The sequence below is a fragment of the Aythya fuligula genome, chromosome 2, assembly GCF_009819795.1.
Source record: "Aythya fuligula isolate bAytFul2 chromosome 2, bAytFul2.pri, whole genome shotgun sequence".
Lineage (NCBI taxonomy): Eukaryota > Metazoa > Chordata > Aves > Anseriformes > Anatidae > Aythya > Aythya fuligula.
In genome coordinates this window covers 90,010,003-90,029,133 of record NC_045560.1, presented here as the reverse complement: position 1 = coordinate 90,029,133, position 19,131 = coordinate 90,010,003, and the positions used below count along the sequence as shown (strand labels likewise).

General features: G+C 40.3%; 1 protein-coding gene across 1 annotated transcript in view; it reads right to left on the bottom strand.

Annotated features, from left to right (window-relative positions):
• Positions 1 to 18,783, bottom strand: part of RPRD1A (regulation of nuclear pre-mRNA domain containing 1A) — a 42,835-nt gene extending 24,052 nt beyond the window's left edge. The window contains exons 1-6 of the mRNA XM_032180799.1: positions 18,608 to 18,783; positions 7,642 to 7,771; positions 6,245 to 6,351; positions 6,068 to 6,162; positions 4,974 to 5,100; positions 4,700 to 4,875 (exon numbers count right to left, since the gene is read on the bottom strand). Of these exons, the coding sequence (XP_032036690.1) occupies positions 4,700 to 4,875; positions 4,974 to 5,100; positions 6,068 to 6,162; positions 6,245 to 6,351; positions 7,642 to 7,771; positions 18,608 to 18,758 (786 nt within the window). The 5' untranslated portion in view covers positions 18,759 to 18,783. The remainder of the gene's footprint in view (positions 1 to 4,699; positions 4,876 to 4,973; positions 5,101 to 6,067; positions 6,163 to 6,244; positions 6,352 to 7,641; positions 7,772 to 18,607) is intronic.
• Positions 18,784 to 19,131: the final 348 nt, after the last annotated feature.

Genomic DNA, 19,131 nt, shown 5'->3' with positions numbered 1-19,131 from the left:
TATCTTTTTTGAAGATCACTGAACCTCAGTGATTATAAATTCAGTAAAGGACTTGCGCTGTGCAACTCAAGAGGAATAGAGCCTCAAGACATTTACACCACATGACAGATCTCAAGTGGTCAGTACGAGGAAGGGCTCTGAACAGGTCTACACCAATCTCTAAGCACAGGGGTCTGTTTCTGAGTCCTATTTCGTTTTGTACAGGGTATGGTAACTACAGTGAAGTGAATCTATTCACCAGAGATCCGTAGTCTACAATCCTCTCCTGATGGATAACAGTAACATACATTTCTCAAAGAAAAACAGTGAAGATGACTTGACATTGGCCCACAAGAGAGTCCTAGTGAAGCGTCTCCTCCTTTTTTTTCCTTTTAGTGATCCAAATTCATGCTCTCCTCAGCCCATGAGTATCTGAATTGACCACCTCTTTCTGGAGAAGTCACACTACCCTGAACTGAAAGCATTCTCGATCCAGATTCAATTCCCTCAGCTTTAATCCTGAATAGAAATAAATGTGATGATTCACAACGTCAAAAGAAACCACAGTATAGAACAAATATTTGGTATCCTTACTTAGAGAGACTTCCATTGCCAACATAGTATCAGAGGACCTTAAATCCCCAGAACAGTCCTGATCCAGCATGGATAAGCCTTCTTGAAAACACCCTGCTATTTCCCAACTAACCATTTTGTCATCATTGCACTGCTAACAACAGTTACAGTACAGCTTGGTTCCAATTCAAGATTAACCTGTGGTTCTGCCACGCATAGGGATTTGCAGATCTCCTACAATGCTGCACAGCAAACTCCATCCTAAACCATAAAGCAGCGTAGGATTCATACTACAAGTTAATCTTCCTCAACTTTGAGCAAAACACAGCAAAAGACTTCAGCTGTTCAGCTGCAAAGTTACAAATTAATTCCAATTACTTCAAGTGGACTTAAGAAGTTAATGACTGAATCTATCACCCTAAGTTCACGTGGCACTGCATGAAACAAGCTGGCAAAAATGTATTAGGTGAGTATAAGGGGTCTAAAGAAAAAACTGCAATGAAAGCACTAAACTACCTGTGATGCCTTTACTGTTAGCCAAGACCATGATGAAAACAGTAGACTGTAGCATCAGTCCAGTCTTGCACTAAGAAACAAAACCTGAACATCAAAGGCCTGTTATAATATACCACTACCACCCCTGACTTCCTTCACATATTTGAAACCATTAAGCTGGAACTAACTGAACAAAGCAAAGAGCCTTCAACTCCAGGGCTGCAGGCTGGGATGAGAAACTGCTTGCTGTTTACCCGTAAAATTCAACAACAGAATTAAAACTTTTAGGAAGACAAGTTAAGTTATATTGAGCCATAAAGCTCAACCATTAAATAAAAGTGCATTGAACATATTCTATTCTCTCAACATGCTAAGAAACCACAATTATAACCAGATGTGAGAGTGCAGGGATGTGAATATTGTTTATATAGCTGTATAAAATAAGGAATGCAAGAAAACATCAAACATCTTAATTAAATGCAAGCTGCTGAAACACAGCAGGCCTCCTAGCATAGCATTTCCTCCATAAAAACTCAGATTTTGTGAGAATAATATTGCCAAATTTAAGGTGGTAAGTAGTTATAAACCTTATGCAAGAAATTGAGTCACCCAGCATATGCTAAGTGTAGCAATGCTATGTTTTTTCTAACAAACACAGTTGAGAGCAGGCTGTCTTGAAGCATTTTTCTAGGAAAAAAAGGTAGTATTACCTCCCGCCCACGCTTGTAAGTCATGTAAGATTCCACACTACCAAAGCCTTTACTTGAAATTTAGTAAGAGCCTACAATAAGACTGTGGAAGTAGCAAAAGCAAAGCAATAGTAAATCAAGTACTTCTCTTGTTTATGCCATCCCTGTATTTTTAAGGTCATGTTCATTCTAGAAAACCTACAGCACGGTCTTTATCACACAGACATAAGGGCACCTTGATTTGTGTATAGCTAGTTCTCTGTTCCTGCACAACATAAATATCTCTTCCCCAGCCTTCAGTGAGACCGACAGATTAACCAACAAAAACTAAAAAATGGGCAAAGGGGCAGGACAGGGGTGCAACAAGGAGGCAGATAGAAAGGAATGAATCGAAGTAGAAAATAGAAAATATTAATCCTCGAGGTTCTGGAAAAAATATGTTCCTACAAAATCTTTCTGCAAAAGTGTCCGTCTTCTCTAAGACAGAAATATGCCTAGCTATAAATGCCAGATAAGTTTCCAAATACAACTGCAGTACGCTAAATCTCAAATATTTATACTTCTTTAAAACTTACAAAGGTGAAGGGAAAATGCCCTTTAGGGCAATCCTAAATTTGAGGGGGTTCCTGAAGGGGCATAAGAGCAATTATAAAATATACCTCTCCTCTGTTACCTGCATAGATTTACCTCAATAAAGTTCTTTACTGCACTTGTGAAGGACAACTTCTACATCCACCACCCATCATTTCTGATGTTCATATAAGCCCATTAACTACAGTGTAAGTTAAATAGCTGAAGTCTGACAAAGTCTTGTTTTCACAGTTCTTTGCTTTTGGTTATGGCAACTTCAATGCAAGTGACACCCAGATTCCTGCATTTGGATCTTGGAATGATTTAACCAAAAGGACTTGTGAATTTTAAGAACAACCACGTGAAAGTTTTACTTTTGAAGAAAAAGGAATGGCACTGGATAAACGCTCATCCATCTCAGGCATAAATTCAGTCATGTTTGTGAGAAGATAGATGACAATAGCAGAGGTCTAGTATGAGTAGTTACAGGATTCCTCCCCTTCAGTTTTCAAAAACAACAGACAATACAAGATTTTGATTCTTAAATTTATTTTTAGCAGGATGTGTGTACTAATGGATGGTGACATCATTAGGAGATAGGTCCATGTCCACCACCTGCAACAGAAGCTAGACAGATGTTAAAGAAAACATAATTTAAGAGTTAAAAACGACACTACTTACCCAGAGCAGAGTTATGAAAGTCACCTACTAAGCAGTACGGTTAGCTCCTGGTGTAGACATAATAGCTCATATTATTTATCTGTTGCCAAAATTTCCTGTCAAGGTTCAATGCTAATGCATATGTTACCTTGATTTTGGTGGGAATCATTAAGTTCTGTTTAGAAATAACTATTATAGCAACAACTATTAAAAAAAAGTACTAATGCAAAGATTGGTTATTCCAAGTCACTCACCTGTAAACTTTCCTCACAAGAAAAGAGACCTGCAAATTTAGGTCTAAAGCTCCAGTCTAGAGTTTAAAGACACCAAGAATTCTCTGGAAATTCAAATCCTATTAAACCAGGTCAACAGTAGGTAACATCTCTCAGTTTCACTAAGAATGTAATCATTTAAGGTTTCCTGTTCTTTCAGGTTCCTTTGTGCAGTTGGATCAGTTGCTAGTGCGATCAACGCTACCATGAGTGCCATCTATCTTATGTGAAGTTGGTTGATATTCTTCCCCCTTGGGTGAAGATAAATACAGTGAAGTTAGCAGGAAAAAGCTTCATCAATTCCTTTTCTGTGAGGCACAGAGCAAAGGAAGTCAGGAAACAAGAGCAGCCTAGAAATAACATAACTTCAGATGCATCATGAACAGCATTTTCCCAAGCCAGGACACAGGACCTGACTGAACTCAAGTTATGAGGTTACAAAAGCATAAAGAAACCGAAGTGAAAAAAGTTTTCATGATAAGCCTGTATTACATGAAACCTGAAAAGCAATTAATTCGTGAACATAAAGATTATGCACATATGCTGCAGTTACAGGGCACTGCAAATGTACAGCTATTTTCCCCCTTGCAAAACAAGGCAGCTTCAATTTTATTGCTCTATTACCCAAGTCAGGGCTTGAATTTATGTCTCATAGTTTAGAGAAGGGATTTGGGAAGCAATGGATGTGAAATTATAGAACTGTTTAAGAAAGGCAGAATGTTCACCAGGGGTTTTGGCAGTATTACTCAATAGGAAAACAAAACAAGTGACTGGTAATAGTGAGGAATGGGGTAACTCAGTAGATCACCCACTCACAGTGAGCTGTTCACTTGGCTTCCCTCTTTTACCAACAATTTGTCCTATCCTACTGGTCCCAGTGCTAAAAATGCTGGTAATCAGTTGTATTAGAGGCTAAAGAACCTAAAGTTATGTTTTACTAAGATTAATAGATACCCAAGTCAGGTTAAAAAGTTATGTAGAAGCCAGTAATTGAATTCTTATCCTTTACGTGACTTCACAAACCTTTGACTACCAGAAAGATCAAGCCCTTTCACACAAAGGATATTATACCATGTAATACATAGTTAAGACTTACAACAATAAATAAAAAGAACAAGAAAAAGTTAATTCTGCATGGAGTAAAGTTTGTACCATTAAGGGTAAGATTTTCTACCTGCACAAGTAAAATTAAGCCTTTACATACTGCGCAGACCAAACATCCTAAAACACAAAAAGACGAACACTGAAGTGATTGAAGCGGTAATATTACCTAAAGTTGAGCTGGTTTAATAGATTTAGAATCCTAGAACCAAATAAGTCTCATTAATAACATGCTGGATACAAAGACCTAACTGGCAATTAAATATTTACCTTTGGAGAAAAAAAGCTGTTTAGGCAAACTGAAAACATTTGCAAGATCAAGCTAGAGCAAAGAATGGACTAAAACAAAACATTACGCACTTCCAGCTTATGTTCTTTCTCTGCAAGGAATTCTTTTTGACATCGCAGGAAGTCTGACAACATTCGAGTTAGCTGTTTTCTATCATCTATTTCAGCTGCCAACCTGCCATTGTAATCCGCCAGCAACATACATGCATCATCTACCATTTTGGAAAGTTGCTCTCCAGATTCCTTATCTAAAAAGCAAGCAGAGAGAAAGAGGTAAAGCATGATTTCATTCTATGTTGTTGAGTTTGCATAACAGCATTTCATTTACTAGATCCCCAACCCTCACCTGTTATCCTGTCTAATAGGGACACATCTTGGACCTCTAGAGGCAAAGAGGCTATTCTCTGATGAACTGCTGCATCCCCAGAGGCAGCATTTTCTAGTTCTTGTAACGCTCTAATGAGATCTGTGGTCTGAAAAAAGCATGGAAGATCAAGAACTAGTTTAAGTAAACAAATTCTAGTAAAAAAACAGTGTATCACAAGCTTATTGAATCAATCTGATGGCATTTTTAAAAACATTTATGGCATCAGCATCATATTGACATCTATCCCCTCTCAGACAAAAAAATACAAGTTCTCAGAAGAATGTTTCAGTCTTCCTAGTTTTAAAGACCACTTTCCTAAAATAGACTTTTCATTGAAGTTCTACTTATCTTTGTTCCCACCCTGGAAACCAAATGACAACCTAAAATGAGAACCAATCAGAACTAATGCTAAAAGACAGACAAACAAAGCAAGATACAGTACATATATTCTGCTTTAGTGTCAAACTGACTACTACAGCATGCTCAATGTCTGAACTCCAACTTCTAGCCTGAAATACTTCAAAGAAAAGTTTGACAAGGGCTGAAGATGAATACTGTCTACAACTCTTTGGTGGATTACACCTCACAAACGGGTAGTAAATGACAGGATAGTTTTCTAACTATTGTTCAGAAACTGTAACTAGAAAGTGTTGCAATGCCAACAGATCCTTTGTAGTCCAGAAAAAAAAAATCAATGTAATGTTAAACTACCTTTTCATAGAAGAATGAAGATTCCCAGCATGAGGTATCTTTAGGAAATAAACTTATGTAGCCAATAAGATTCATCTTACCTTGGTATGAGAAGGTTGTAGGGACAGGTAAAAAAGCACAGCAGTCTCTCCTTACAAAGCTAATACAGGTCATAAAATATAACTGAGCACAATACTGGGATAATCTTGCATCCTACTGGGGCAAAGTTCAGTCACTTGGACTAAAGAAAGGGGTCTAGTCACCTTTGCTCATAAAAAGTAACTAATTAAAAAGAAAAGCAGAGACCCACTGAAAAACAAGAGCAGCTGAATAATTTGTATCAAAACATTTGCAAATACAGAGTTCTATAGATGTTATTTTACCTGTGGAGGGTCAGTGGGAGAACTTCGAGGTGAACAGTTATTTTCATCAACTTTTATCTGTTCATATGTACGCTTCCTCACCTTTCTGTCTCCATCTAAATGAAAACAAACTGAAATGTTATTTCTCTGGCTCCTCAAACAAGAGGCTGAGTTTTCATACACACACAAAATACTTACACAATGCTTGCCTAAGTTGTTCTAACACATCGTTTTCATAAACAGACCTTTCTTCCCAGATAGACAGCACTCGGCCAAGGTGCTTTTTACAACTTTCATCAGACTCACTGTTACAAGGAAAAAAGCAGAAATCAGCACCAAGTAAAAATACAGCACAATCAGACTACTACAGCATGACTATCTTTCACTGAAGGATGTCGGCATACTTTATCAACATCAAAGTAAGAGAAGTTTAATAACCTCAGAAAATAACAGAACTACATTTTACAGAGAAGAGACCAGTTCAAGATGTCTTCGCAAGCACAACTAAGCAAAAAGTCAGCTCCCAATCCCTTGCTTCTATTTGTTTGTTCAATCCATACTAGGCCTGTACCCTTATTATATAAACACTGTAAATAGTTTTGCATTGCTTTAACAGCTCTAAAGCTTTATATGAAAACAATTCTGCATCAAGACCTGGGCGTCCTTGTCATACAACAAGAGGGATATCTGCTGGGGAAAAACAAATCATGAATACTAGTAACGAGACATATCAAACTGCTGTAGCATATAAATGCAGACTGAAAAGTAAGACCTAATTTAAGGCAGGGCTAACACTTGAAGGCAAAAATGATTGAATACAGATGAATTTACAGCGTAACTTCATCTAATAGCATTAAGACTCTCTGTCCTGGTTTCAGTTAGAACAGAGTTAATTTTCTTCCTAGTAGCTGGTGGAATGCTGTGTTTTGGCTTGGGATGAGAAGAGTGCTGATAACACCCCGATGTTTTAATTGTTGCAGAGCAGTGCTTATACCAAGCCAAGGACATCTCAGCCTTTTGCTCTGTCCTGCCAACAGGCAGGCTGGGGGGTGCAGTAAGAGCTGGGAGGGGACAGACCCAGGACAGGTGACCCAAACTAGCCAGAGGGGTATTCCATACCATCTGACGTCATGCTAAACAATATATAGGGGTGGCTAGCCGGGGGAGGGGGCCGGACTGCTCGGGGTTAGGCTGGGCATCGGTCAGCGGGTGGTGAGCAATTGCATTGTGCATCACTTGTTTGTACACATTATTAGTAGGAGTACTATTATCATCATTGTATTATTATTATTATTATTTTCCTGTCTTATTAAACTGTCTTTATCTCAACTCACAGGCTTCACTTTCCATCTCTCTCCCCCGTCCCAGAGAGGGAGGGGGGAGGGTGAGCGAACGGCTGCGTGGTGTTTAGCTGCCGGCCGGGTTAAACCACGACACTCTCCAAGATCAGATGAACACTAAATAAATTAACATGACTTCAGACACAGAATTAGCTCACAAGGACTAGCCACACCAGAAGGGATGAGCTGAAGGCTGCTCTAAATCCCCCTCAAATCAAGTGTGATGAAGGACACTGCATGTAACAGTTACTGTACCTTGAAACATGCTTAAAAGCCTCCACTATTACTGGAGCAAAGTCTTTTGTAAATTCTGGTCCTTTCCTTTTGCTGTTCTGTATGACATCATTGGCCAAGTACAGGAATGTCAGCTTCCTATTTGGTTTTGCTAATAAAAAAGAACAAACCAGAATAATTAGAAATGTAAGTTCTTCCAACTAACACAGTTTTCCATATCTACGGTAAATGCAAAAGACAAATTACATGTTTTTCTTATTTTCATTACCACTTATATTTTGTTTTAATTTTGTATTTAAAGCTGTACAGTGGCTTTTCCCTCTCTTCTGCTGTAACTCTTTGCTCACATTCTTCCTCCTTCATAAGCTGACAAGTTCCCTCTAGCCCCATCTTTGAAAGCAATTATATAAAAACATGATATCCCCAAATGTTCTTCATACTTTCAGGTGTTTTTCTGAGCCTGATGTGACTGACTTATTTGGAAACCTTCATGGATTTGTTCCAAGTATTTCAGCATCTCCTTGAGTCTACAAAAGTTCTTTACTCCCACCAAGTCCTCTAACAAGGAGCTTCACGGGTCTGCTATCATTCACATGAAGAACCTCATTCTTTCGGTTTGAATTTCACTCTGACCTAACTCCTCAGATTTGAGCAAACCAAATGGTCAATTCCTAATCAACCTCTCCACACCAATTTGTTACACCCCTCATTGCCAAATCACTAAAACATTCATGTGCCTGCACCTGGCATCTCATGAAACACATTTTCAAAAATCACTTTGTCTGCTGTAGTTCTCCAAGCATCTTAAGCATTTTACCCCAATCCCATCAATTTGCAATATAATTAAAGTTTCCACCTTAGAGGTTATTTTTGAAATTGTATCCCGCATTGTTACTCAGCAATTTTAAATTGCCATTCACACTTCACCTAGTCTTTATTAGTCTATGAATTTCAGAGCTGCAGCTCTTATTGTAACTCTTCTAATCTTGCGTTAATACCAGAAAAATCTTCAGTATCTGCAACAGCCACACAGCCTCAGTGTGTATGCTCTCACTTGAAAAATAAGTTCCTCTTGAATGAAAAGACTTATTATTTTCTGTCCTCTCAGAGAAAGGAGTACCGTGGTAAATCCAGTCTAGGCATTTGTATTATTATCATCCCAAACTTGTACTCAGTTCCCCAAATGATTTCATTTTGTTCACTTCCACTCCCATCTCTTAAACATGCCAGAGGGTGACCCCCCTTTACACACACACACACACTCAGTGTTGAGGTATTTCCACTCTAATGTAGTGTTTCTGAATATGAATTTTGCGCTACAGAAGAAATCCTCTAAAGAACTTCTACTTTGAATACTGAATTCATCTTGGACAGACATACCCAAGAAGTTAACACAAGTCTGAACAAAGTGAAAAACACCTGTATTAAAAGTAAAAATGCACCCGTCTTTCGGAAATGAAGGAAACTAACAAGTGGCAAAGAGAAGCTAGTTTGGAAGTGCTAGACACAGGTGGATCTATTAAAGGTTTCCCCCAGTCAGGCAAGTCACTACACATCAGCACCCAGCACATTAATTTATTTAGGTCAAAATCTCCTTAAAGTAAAAAATGTAGATTTTTATAGATGTATGCTACCTTATTTCTGTATTAAAAACTGGTTGTTAATATAGCAACACATCTCCTACCCATGCTTCAGGTAACTTAGTTCTAACACAGAAAGGTTTGAATTATTAAAGAACGGCAATCTGAAAAAACAGTTTGTCTTATGGCTGCACCAAAATGAACCAGACCAGGCCTCTCAGCAGACCTGACCCCGCTGCCCCCAGTTTCTCAAAGGAGCCCCAAATTAGGACTCCAGTTCCAGTGAATGTGATGGATCTCAACTTTCATGCTTCCAGCAACGAAACGAATCAACTGAGTCACAAAATCTGGAGACGTATGCAGTGCCACCAAGTCAGGTGATAGCAATTCCCACAAAGCCCAGATTTTTGTCTGTTCACTACAATAAAGAGATCAACAAATAACATTTAGAAAAAGCATGCTAAAACTCAGTCACTTTTGACCTTGTTTCCACTAACATTACCTTTTCAGCCTCCTTCTGCTACTTAACAGTACTGAAGATGCATTTAATGAACAAAAAAAATCCTTAAAGCACTTCAGTCATCTCTGGCTTTGGTAAGAAATTCAACTAACATACTGCCTTTATGTTCATAAAAATATTGCAAGGTACATTTAAATTCTTCCTGCTTTAAGAATGCTCTGCACAAAATTCAGAAGTTAAATATTCTGCCTACCTTCAAGAAGCGTTCCTTTCCACTTCACAAGTCTTCAGGAGTCACACACTGGCCTCCTACCATCCCACCTTACGCATAAGCCTCCAGAGCAACGTAACCTTTAGCAAATGAGGCTGGCAACTCTGAACTGACAAAGAATCCTAAGGTGTCCTACTGCCACTAGAACTGCAAATTAACTACTGAACCTGAAATACAAAGCTCAATTCCAGACCTGTTCTGAAAAATTCTGTTTCAAGCATCTGTCTCTAGCAGCAGTGGCACTAACTTTCCAGCCCTGGGCTTTGATACACGTCAGAACACCAAGATGGATCACACGGCAGTCAGACAAATTAAGCAAAAAGAAGTGTCCTCAGTGCTGGGCAAGGTTATTAGAAACGCACCATCAAAAGAAACTGAAAGCAAAGTATGTCTGATCTTAGGCTAAAGGAGGATCTGAAAGGTGCAGGTACTGCCAGAGCGCTGTTAGAAGTAGCTAGCTGGTAGCGTCACCGGTACACTAACAGTGCAGGCTGCAAACATGAAATTGCTCAGTATCCCTGTTGGACTAACTCAGGTTTTCGAAAGCTCTGTGCAGTGCTCACACAACTTTTCTGCTTGTCTCAAATTTATCATTAATCTGCTTCCACAGTCGCCAAAGCAGCTCCCAGAAACACCGGATTCTGAAACGTTTTACCAGGTCCACAGCGCTGGCTGGTCTAAGGGCCATAATAAGAAGATTCCCCTTAAAGCATCCATAATGACACTAACTGGGGTCAGCACCTGACAAACTGAAACCAAGTCTGTTCCACAAATGCATCTGACATTTCAATTGCTCTGAATACTTCGCAGTTATTCATGGTATTTCACCTGCAGCTAGGACAGTCAGGCATCTACTGTACCCAACTTAGCATCCTCACTACCAAGTTGCAGCTTTCGGAAATTTATGCCTCTTGCAAGCACATTTTAACCTGACCTGGGTATTGCTGGTTCTCTTCCAGTCCAACACAGATACCCTGAAATTGCGTGCTTGAGTTCACAGTACTTAGAGAACTCTAATGCCCAAGAGTCACCACCACTTTAGTGCAAGAAACTCTAGCAGCCTGGGAAGGACTTCTTGGTAATGCAGGAAGCTTGTTATTTCACTGAGGTTAACTCTGGCAAGCATCATCACCCAGGTTCTTCTTCTCCAAGTTACCTTGGCACCAGAAACTGAGCTCCCATGGAGGTTACCAGAAACAGGCCTTTTAGTGTCATGCAGTTGCACACCTCTTCCCCAGGAGTGATGGATGTTTCACACACACACAGAATGGCTGAGGTTGGCAGTGAGCTCTGGAGGCCGTCTGGTCCAACCCCCTGCTCAAGCAGGGCCTCCTAAAGCAGACTGCTTAGGACTGTGTGCAAGTGGCTTTTGAGTATCTCCAGAGAAGGAGACTCCACAGCCTCTCGGCTACCTGTAACACTGCTCAGTACAGAAGAGCTTCCTGATACTCAAAATGAACCTCCTGTGTTCCAGTTTGTGCCCACTGCATTTTGTGGGCACCACTGAAGGAAGCCTAGCCTGACTCTGTCTTCTTGGCAGCATTTCAGGAACGTGTGCACACTGACACAATCCTCTCTGAGCCTCCTCTTCTCCAGGCTGAGCAGTCTCACCTCTCTCAGCCTTTCCTCACAGGAGAGCTGGTCCAGTCCTGTGATCATCTTGGTGGCCCTCCATTGGACTCTTTCCAGTGCATCCATGACTATTTGCAAGAAACTTCAGAAAACAGGCAGGCAACAAGGGATTTCACTTACATCCCGCTACAAGTGAATAGACCATTGACACACCTGAAAAACATCAAGTCAGGCTTTAAATATCTACAGGCTGGCTCTGCTGCATCAACAGACCTCAAACACAAGTAACACTGAACAAGAGGTTTTGTGAAAATGAGCATCAATAGCTTAAAACCCTGCATTGGTTACCAGCTCTGTTTTTTTTTGTTGTTGGTGGTGGTGGTTTTTTAAGTTAAGTTCCCTAATATGGATTTAGGTAAGAATTTGATTCAGGTTTTTTTTGGAATTACGTTAGTCTACAAAGAGCAGAGTATGAGCGTCAGCACTTCTCCCAAAACCCATGAGATACCTCCTGTGCCGTAACATGCTTCATACCTGTAAGTTACGTGACATCTTGTACAAACCTGGCAAGCTTTCAAGCTTTTCGTTACAAATCCCAGTGTTATCTAAGCAAAGCAGCACTGAAACTTAAGTGCATTACATCTGACCCTTCACACTAACCAAGCATTTATGCAAGCTGATTAGGTGCGTGATTTCTGGTGACATGACTGCAAGCACATCTGTAAAAAGTAACTTGAGGCTATCATCCAAAGACAATTCAGAGATAAGATTTCCCATAAAAGTACAATCCGAAAATTCATTAACCTTCTGTCATGGAAAAGTTAGGTCATGTATTCAACATCGCACAATAACCTAATTCTCCTGTTGAATTTTACCAAGGTTTGAGAACTCCTGTGCTTCTTTATCAAAGAGGGCAAGGAGATTACCTTACACAATATGCTCAAGGTTTGATGGTCCAGGCACCCTGACTTTGGGTTTGGAAGCTATCAGTGGAAGGGAACACAGCATACAGACACTTACATTAGTAATTATTAATTAGTAATACAGGTTGTATTACACATCCAAATGTGCAAAAGCTTCTTACATTGGCAACCTGTTGCTCACGAACACAGGCCATCTTATAAAGCACATGTTACAAATATAATTTTCTAATTCAACAACCTGTATTCATCTTGAACATTTGCTTCTGGTTGATCTCTGAACCTTTTTGCAAAGGGAAGCTTCATTTGGATTCCCACAAGCAACACCATCTTAAGTACCTTATTTACCTCCTCAGTATCACCTACTAACCAGTGAAAATCAGTACACTATGATCAAAAATCTTTCTTTTTTTTTAATAAAAGAAAGCAAAAATCCATTTATTTTCTTAAGTCTACCACATTAACCACTGATACAATGCCACCATTAGGTAAAGCAACCTTAAAACCATCTGTAGTGAAAGATCCCCTCTCTTGGAAGAAAAACTACACTACCTACTACTGAAAACAACCACTTTAAAATCAGCAAACTGTTTCCTGAAATACACTTCACATCTGCAGGGCAAAGTATTTCCATCACTTTCGGCTGTGGCCTGGCACCAAAGCAGCTGACTCTGAGCAATTCAGCACAACTTTCAAATGCAGTTTCAGTATCGCCAGGCCCTCTCAATCTGCCTACCAAGATCTTTTATCTTACGATTTTCTGTAGCATCAAGCAACTGCCACAACCACAAGGATGAGAAAAATGCACTGCATCAATGCCAACAGCTAGAACGAGTGAGGGCCCAAACACTACAGACAAACAGAAAAACAAAAAATTACAAATAAGCAAAAATACTTGCTGCTTCTACCACTGAATGGCTTCAACTCATACCAAGAAAAGAGCTTTGAGCAGAGTAAGCTGGAACAGCAGGTTAAATGGCAGTCAAGTGCTAAAAATATATCCCCATGTACTGGCACAAGTGTACTCACATTATTGTAGCTGTCTCAAAGATGATATACACTGACTCTGCAAACCTGGGTAAGCTTTGCAGTGAAGACAAAGAATGGTGTGACACAGGTGGTGACAGAGGTGACAGCCAAAACAAGAAATCAGGTGTTTACATGGGGTTTATGCACCAGTTTCTGAGACTGATTTATCCCTAAGATGCTATGTAAAGCTCTCAGGAAACAGGTACCTGAATGTGAAATTAAAGACGCCACACGACAGGTCTATTAAGAAATCACTAGCATGTAAATTCCAAATGATAACTGGACACGGAAAACCTAACAGAAAAAGAGTTAACAGGTAAAAGAGGTACGAAGTACAACTAACTGGAGCCTGAAATAAAAAGCACCATATTACTGTTCATAGAAATCAAACGCTTAATTTCCCCCACTTTAAACAGAACATATTTTAAACCCATCACAATGAGTATCAGATGGAGCCTCCTGGAAGGCTGATGCTTTGAATTTTGGGATTGACGTTTTCATTAAAAAAAAAAAAAAAAAAAACCACAAGCCCAAAAATAAAACACCACAAAAATAGACAAAACAAAACCTGCAGGTGCAAAGAATCCTGAAATCCAGGAGCAACAGATGGATGCGAGAGAACATACCTAATTTGCAAATACAAAAAAAGTCAGTCTCCATCTCAGAAGAGACTCTTATTTGTTGTTCATAAGTGTGGTGTGGTTGTTTCTTTTTTTTGTTTTGTTTGTTTGTTTTTTGCAGCCACTCAGTTGCTGCAGGCTTAAAACAACTGTATAAATGCACTACCTTGTTAAGAAACTCCCTGCAAGACAATCTCTTTATGGACACAACATGAAAAGGTTTTAACAGGCCCACCATTTGCATTTTGAGATTGACTGTAGTATTCACATTTTGGTTAATTAATTAGTACCACTTAGAAGCTATAAGCTTACTGATTAGTTAAGTAATTAAGTATGTTACTTCAACTGTTACATTTCATCTGAAATACAGCTGAAGCAGGATCTTTTCCCTCAGTGGACACACCTTCCAAGCCTTTACAAAATTCTCCCTAGCCCCTAATCAAATAGTCTCCATAAAAATAATTAGATGATGTGGCAACAATATCACTCAAGTTAACCCACACCCATTACAGTGAAACAATCACGCAACTGCCAAGTACCAGAAAAAAAGTCTCCCACTTCTTCTAGAACAGAAATTCAACCTGCAATGACAGATTACGCTAGCAAGACATAGTACAAATGCGGTACTGGAAGAGCATCCTCCTCACCAAAATATTTACTTCATAAATCAATTATGAAATTCAAAATAATGCAGACTCACGATCAGCATACACCAGTACTAACACAGGCAGTGGCCTAAGCTTGCAACACTGTCCTCAGTCTCCTTTGCGCCAGCACTGCTTTCCATCAGGGAAAGCATCTATTTAGAAACTAATTACTGGGTTTGTTAGATTTCCAGCACTCGCACCACACACAAAACTGTCAGCAAAAAAGCAACAAATATTTAACCACCATCAGAGCAGAAAACAAGCTGTTCTCTTGTCACTGAAGGCCTCTGCTAATCTGTCAAAACAGGAAAAATCTTTGTTATATCACTATAGTAGTAATTTAAGTTAAATGCATTCGGTGCATCTTTTATCATCATTCCACAACAAACAAAAGATCGATGAACTACAGGATCTATTCTCCATTAATCACAGCAACAGACAGTCAGTACCTTGCAGAAATGAAAGCAAACAAACACAACTACATACAGCAAAACATGGAGTACCTGGGGTGACACCCGAGTGGTTTTGCACAGAGGTAGAGCTGGGAATACTTATTATCTCAGGCAAAGGCACTGAGCTTCAGCAGTGCAGTTCCTAAGTAGATCTTTCATTAGCACATATTTGAGGTCAGTCATTAAACAGCATGCCCTTCTCTACACTCAGGCCCTAAAAGCAAATGATTTCTATAATCTGTAATTTGATGATGATATCCCTTCCTTACCCTTTTTTTTTTTTTTTGTGAAGATTACTAGGAGTCTCTCAGCAATCCAGAGCTCTCAATATTTTGGCAAAACAGTTGATTCTAGAATACATCACTCCTTTATTTATTTATTTTTTAAGAATGACCCTATGAATTATACTTGCCAGTATTTTAAAGAAGAACTTCATATAAAAGTTATAGCAGTATCAGGGAAGATGCATGTAATGCATACTCAGCAATCAGTTGCATCAACTGTCTCAACCAGAGCAACGCTGCAATTCAGTTACCCAAATCCAGTGTTCCCCAACTCCTCTGAGTTACGCCAAAGATGTGAAAGCTTTGCCCATAATCTGAGTTTACATCAAAGTACATGATTTTACCAAGAGAATCACTCTAAGTTCAGCTGTGTGAAACCTGTACGTGAAGGCACATACAACTGATGATCTGTAAAGATAAACATCCTAACACGGGACCTGAAGGCAACCCATTATCCAGGCAGACAGACGGGGATTATGATTTTACACTGCCCAACATCTATGTTGCCTGTATCGTGTGCACTTTAGGTACGCTACCTCTTTCTTTGTCTCTAATACAAGATGACATAAAGGCAATGACTGTTTTAAAAGTGGAAGAATCAGAACCATACACTTAGGAACAAAAGAATTGTGATCCTAGCGCTTGTTTTCATCAACATCTAAAGCCATCTTAGAAAGTTCCTGCAATCTGATCTGAAACAAGAGAACTTTTACCAAAAATGAAAGCATCCAGAAATACTTAGTATCATGCTGTATTCTGTTCAACTCAGTCAACTAGGTCATGTGGCAGCAAAATCTTCCACTAGCCTGAAAGGAAGGTCCAGAGAAGGGAGTAACAAAAAAAGGTGATCAAACTAAAACTCCAGAAAGGCAACATACAGTTCCAGAACAACACTCGGTAGCAATAGCAGCGGACAAAACTAAAAATTTTTCTGTCCGTATTCCCCAGAATAGACAAGTCAAGAGCATTAAACTTAGTCTACTTACGGCCTCACTGCCAGCACTCTACTTCGTGGTGTTACATGCAAGTCACTTCAGCACAACATGCTGGTTTTCCTTCTCACCTTCCACCTGCCGTCTGCTTAGCATACAAACACAGTGACTTGAGACTCTTAAAATTCTGTGCTGCAATTTGCAAAGATTAGCACTGGGTACGTGTAAGCTAACATTTATGAAGCTTAGATGCTACTGTCAGAGGTGGAAAATTAAAATATATTTCATGTATCCTAGCCATGCCAGCTTCAGATGATGTGGTAGAGGAACATATGAAAAAAATGCTTTAGGCACCTGGCCTAAAAGCACAAAAGCCCATCAGAACCTTGAAAGCAGCTAACTTTCTCCTACCAGAGCTGGATTATCACATGCTCTCCACACACCCTTGAAGGCCGACTTCCAAAGAGGTCACCAGAAAAACTGTACCTTGAAGCAGCAAAAGCTGGAAGACAGTTCAACAAATGGAAGACAAAGACAATTACAGCATCTATGCTTATTTACAGCTCCTGAACTACATCCTCAGTTTTAAGTTTTTAAGCCTCTGAACAGGCGTAAAAGTGGAAGCCAGACATTGAAAGCTGAGAAATGAACTCATGGGAATGCTCTTCTTTAAGATGATCATTATCGCTGTCTCTTAATGCCACCTCCAAACATTTAGCCCGTGTTTTGAGCAATTCATTTCTCCGATTATTCAAATTATGCCAATACTAGTTCAGAAGTTCAGAACTGAGAGCTGATATTATAGATTATTATGAACGAGAATTGTGCATGTTATCAATACAAGCAACCAAACCTCTAGCTGAGTGCCAATTAGTTTAAAACACCTTTCTGATATAATTCAGAACCCCGGATCATCAAACTGTTTGTCTTGAACCCCCAGGAATACCAGAGGTTTACATGGCAGACACATTCAATGCTCTCAGAACACTGGGGAAAAAAAAAAAAAAAAAACAAAACAAAAAAACTTGCTAACAACCATATACTGAAAAAAGTTTATTTCGTAAGACCAAATATGCTACCAAATATGTATTCCTTTTGAGGAATTCATCTGTAACGGATTTAAATAATTCTATTTGTGGATTAATATATCCCTTAACATGACATTCCTTCTTCTAGAGAACAAAAAACATTTAACTTGGGTCTGCAAATAAAAAAAAAATCATTTTGTGCAAAAAGCCTATTTTAAATACAAATACAATAGTCAGCTGAAAAGCTACAGGGCACATAGGAATCAATTTCCATATTACATACTCTAAAGTTCAGTATTGTTTCACACACAAGATTTTTATTTTAAGGGTGGTTCAGTTTGTTATGAACTTATGCACTCCAAACAAGTAATTATGATCCAGCCATACCCTTTGCATTCTACTACATGTCATTCCTGCAGGTCAACCACTCCAGTTCTTCAAAACTAAAGTTGTGGTTTCTCTTTTGTAGGTTCTGAAGTGACTCTGCTCTATTTTTCCTCTCCACCTGGAAACCTATCTACTTTTCCCATTAAAGGACCATATAGTAATGGGGATCCAAAGGGAGCTACTGGAAGCTCTGCTCTGGTGATATGTTCCAGAGCAAGGCGGAGCTCCAGCAGGTTATTTACTTATACTTAAATGTGTCAACTTGTGATCAAGCTATTTTCCAGTCAGGTCAGATAAACCTTCACATGGCCATTTCTGCCTTTCAACCCCAGAACAGTGCTGTTAAAAGGAAAATCACGTAAGAATCTAAGTATGCACACTCAACATCAAATATTGAAGACAGGTGAAGGAACATGAGTCTTTATTGTGCTGACTTATTGGTATTAGTGACTGGGTAAGAACTGTGGAAACACCATTTGGGATGCGTTTAATTGCTCATCCCCTGAAGCATGCCCACCCTCAGCAGCCTGCACAAATGGACAAAGCCAATGCCAGGCAGCAGCCACCAACACTACAGCTGGCGAGAGGAGAGGCACTGCCTAAAAGCAGCTCTCTGAGGAACCCTGCCCACCCTTATTAATATCAGAGACAAAAACCCCGTGCTTGCTGCCTCCCTCCCCTTCCCACAGCGGAGAGGGCCACGCCAGGCCCCCAGCCCCTCACCGAGGGCCCAGAGGGGAGCCGGTAAAAAAAAAAAAAATAATAAAATAAAATAAAATAAAATCGTGAGGATTTTATTGCTCACCTTTGCGCAGCTCCCGCTCCCACACGCTGACGATGAGCGCCGAGTGCTTGCGGTGGTGGATGAGCCAGAGGCTCAGCGTCTGCACGCTCTGCTGAGAGTTGCTCAGCTCCGACAGCTTCCGCTCCAGCGCCGCCTCCGAGAACGCCGACATGCCGGGAACCACCACCACCACCACCACCACCCTCACCCCTCACCCGGCACGGCCCCGCCGCTCCGCCCCGGCAAAGGAGGGCAGGGGAGGGGAGGAGCCGCCTGAGCCCAGCCGAGCCCCGGCCCCGGCCCCGGCCCCTGCCCCGCGGCCCGGCGGCGCTGACAAAATGGCGGCGGCCCCACCGCCGCACGGCGCCGCCCCCCTTCTCCTCCTGCCCTCGCTTCCGGCCGCGCTGAGGCGGCGCCGTCATGGGGCGGGGGTGGGGTGTGGCGAGGGGAGGGGAGGGTGGCAGATATAAAAGATTCTCTTTATAAATATCTCGCCTTGCTTCAAAGGTTTTTTGTTCTGCCGTCTTCAGTGATGTTTCAAGCTG